We start from the raw sequence: 3250 nt of genomic DNA, 5'->3' as shown, positions 1-3250 counted from the left end.
AGTAACCTGTCCGTGGAGAACGCGGCTGAGATCCTGATCCTGGCTGACCTGCACAGCGCGGACCAGCTCAAAACCCAGGCCGTGGACTTCATTAATTAGTGAGTAATTGCTCCAGGGTATCCCAACCCTCCCCTTTTCCTCCCCTTTTCCCTTTCCCCTCTCACTGCTCACTCCAAACAAACCAAGGCTGGGCTGTTTCCCAGCCCCAGCATTCCAGGGGTTGCTGTCAGCTGTTCCTTGTGGGAGGTTCCCCAGTCAGGGAAGGATCTCCTCTGTTGTTTTTGGGATCCCTCCCCGTGATCCCTGCTTGGTCCAGCATTCCCCAGAGTGGGAACAGCCTGGGAGCCGCTCTGGAGCTTCCTGGCATCTCCAGAACTTGCAGGCAGGGGAGGAGCGGGGAGTTTTGATCCTGGAATCACCAGGAATTGTCCCAGGAAGGGCTGGGAGCAGCCTGGGATGGCAGGAGCTGGACGAGCTCTGAGCTCCTTCCACCCCAAAGCATTCCATGATTTGATGCTGAGGGATTGATTCCAGCCCTCAATCCAGCAGCAGATGGAAAATCCCCGCCAAGCTTTAATAAATGGAACATTTCTGTCGCCCGGTGCGGTTCTTTCCGTGCTTTTTATATCGATTTCAGCCATTCCTGTGCCGAGAGCTGGGGCTGGGATGAGCTCCGTGTTCTGCCATCCCACCTGGAATCTGCTGCAGCTTTTCCTCCTCAGCTCCCAGCCTGGAATGGGGCCAAACCCCTCAGACACCTGGGAGAGCCCAGGAGGGGAACCCGGAGCTCCTCAGGAGCCTGTAGGGTTATCCAGGTCCCTAATCCATTTGTTCCCTGTCATCCCAATCCCCAATCCTGGTCTGCTCCCATTATCCAGGTCCCTCATGCCAGTCCCTTTTCCAGTTATCCTGGTCCCATTCCCAGTTATCCTGGTCCCATTCCCAGTTATCCTGGTCCCATTCCCAGTTATCCTGGTCCCATTCCCAGTTATCCTGGTCCCTGTTCCCAGTTATCCTGGTCCCTTTTCCCAGTTATCCTGCTCCCTTTTCCCGGTTATCCTGGTCCCTTTTCCTGGTTATCCTGGTCCCTGTTCCCAGTTATCCTGGTCCCATTCCCAGTTATCCTGCTCTCCATTCCTGGTTATCCTGGTCCCTTTTCCCAGTTATCCTGCTCTCCATTCCCCAGTTATCCTGCTCCCTGTTCCCAGTTATCCTGCTCCCCATTCCCAGTTATCCTGGTCCCCATTCCCAGTTATCCTGCTCCCCTGTTCCCAGTTATCCTGGTCCCCATTCCCAGTTATCCTGGTCCCATTCCCAGTTATCCTGGTCCCCATTCCCAGTTATCCTGCTCCCCTGTTCCCAGTTATCCTGCTCCCCTGTTCCCAGTTATCCTAGTCCCATTCCCAGTTATCCTGGTCCCCATTCCCGGTTATCCCGCTCCCCGCTCCCCGTTGCCGCTCTCCCGTTCCCGGTTGCCGTTATCCCGCTCCCTGAGCCGTGTGTGTCCGTGTTTCAGCCACGCCTCGGACGTGATGGAGACGTCGGGCTGGAAGTCCATGGTGGTGTCCCACCCTCACCTGGTGGCCGAGGCCTATCGCTCGCTGGCCTCTGCGCAGTGCCCGTTCCTGGGCCCGCCCCGCAAGCGGCTGAAGCAATCCTAAACCCCGCATCCCTCATCCCGAGCTTTTCTGGAAGCGGCCGCAGCTGCCGCCGCCGCCGCCCAGCCCTTGAGCAGCGGGGAGCCGGCGAGACCCGCGGAGCTTGGACTGTGCTGCTGGGGGGAAGAGGCCGCTCCGCCTGACAGCCGGACTTTGTCCAACGGCACCGAGAAACTTTGGGAAAAGGGGGGAGGGTGGGGCTCTGGGGCTGTTCCTGCGATTCCCTGTGTCTGTGTTTTCCCTTGCACCCCGCCTGCCGCCCCCCGGGCCGGTGCTCCCGGGGCTCCCGGTGCTCCCGGGGCTGCCGGGGCCCGGGCAGAGCTCGGCCGCTGCGGGAGGAGCGCGGGCAGAGGTGAGGAAATCCCCGAGGGGAGCTCCAGGAGTATTTACGGCAAACGCTGCGCGGCCGAGCCGGGCGCGCCGTGCCCTCGGCCAGGAGATGAATTTGCTGTTTTTAGCACTTGTGAGTGTCCACCACAAACAGAAGCGACGCTTCCAAAAGCCCCTTTTCCTGTCCAACGCCAGCTCGGAGCGGCCGGGGCGGGGAAGCCGTGCTGGGACAGCACCGCCGAGCCCTGCAGCCCACGGCAGCACCGACGCTTTCTGTTCTAAACCTTGTGGGAAACGTTCTGGGCGTTCTTCCCTCCTTTATTTCCCCTCTCCTCCCGGTTTTTTTACGGAAGAGAAGCCCCCCGAGCCCCCCAGGATGATTTTCAGTGTTGCTGACGGTTGCGTGCGACGTCCCCGAGTTGCTCCGTGGTTCTTACACTGTTTGTACCTGCTCTGGCTGTCCGGGGCCAGCCCTGTCCCTTTCTATTTAGTCACTTCTTACAGCAGAGATGTTTCAATAGTTGGGAACTCTTTTTGTTTTTTCTTTTGGAAAATATAAATAATTCCTATTTTGTACCCTGTGGTATCTCTGGCCTTTTCTTTCCGTTGTTATTTGATTTAAGTTGGGGTTTGTTCCCGGGTTCTCCCGGCTCTGACGGGGGCCTGATGTTCCTGGGATTTTCTGGGAATGTTTGGGAAAATTTCAATGCAAATCTGTTGTTTCTCCTCGCAGGTGAGGCCAAAATTGCGGAGTTTTTAATGGGATTCCAGCCCTGGCTCCTTCACCTGCGGCTGGAGGTGAGGAGGGGAGCAGGACATTCCTGCTGGGATCCGGGAATGGTGGGAACAGGACATTCCTGCTGGGATCTGGGATCTGGGATCTGGGAATGGCAGGAACAGGACATTCCTGCTGGGATCTGGGATCCTGGAACAGCAGGAGCAGGACATTCCTGCTGGGATCTGGGATCTGGGAATGGTGGGAGCAGGACATTCCTGCTGGGATCTGGGATCTGGGATCCAGGAACAGTGGGAACAGGACATTCCTGCTGGGATCTGGGAATGGTGGGAGCAGGACATTCCTGCTGGGATCCTGGAACAGTGGGAACAGGACATTCCTGCTGGGATCTGGGATCCAGGAACAGTGGGAACAGGACATTCCTGCTGGGATCTGGGATCCAGGAACAGTGGGAACAGGACATTCCTGCTGGGATCTGGGATCTGGGAATGGTGGGAACAGGACATTCCTGCTGGGATCTGGGATC

At 57.8% G+C, this 3250-nt stretch overlaps 1 protein-coding gene across 1 annotated transcript in view; it reads left to right on the top strand.

The window, feature by feature from the left end:
- The window catches only part of SPOP (speckle type BTB/POZ protein), a gene marked incomplete at its 5' end in the record, with an annotated part of 12342 nt that extends 9778 nt beyond the window's left edge, over positions 1-2564 (top strand). Inside the window, 2 exons of the mRNA XM_033511494.1 lie at positions 3-98; positions 1517-2564. Of these exons, the coding sequence (XP_033367385.1) occupies positions 3-98; positions 1517-1661 (241 nt within the window). The remainder of the gene's footprint in view (positions 1-2; positions 99-1516) is intronic.
- Positions 2565-3250: the final 686 nt, after the last annotated feature.

The sequence above is a fragment of the Parus major genome, unplaced genomic scaffold (assembly GCF_001522545.3).
Source record: "Parus major isolate Abel unplaced genomic scaffold, Parus_major1.1 Scaffold273, whole genome shotgun sequence".
In the NCBI taxonomy this organism is placed as follows: domain Eukaryota; kingdom Metazoa; phylum Chordata; class Aves; order Passeriformes; family Paridae; genus Parus; species Parus major.
Note: the sequence above shows the minus strand (reverse complement) of the source record. Positions and strands in the feature narration are given on the sequence as shown.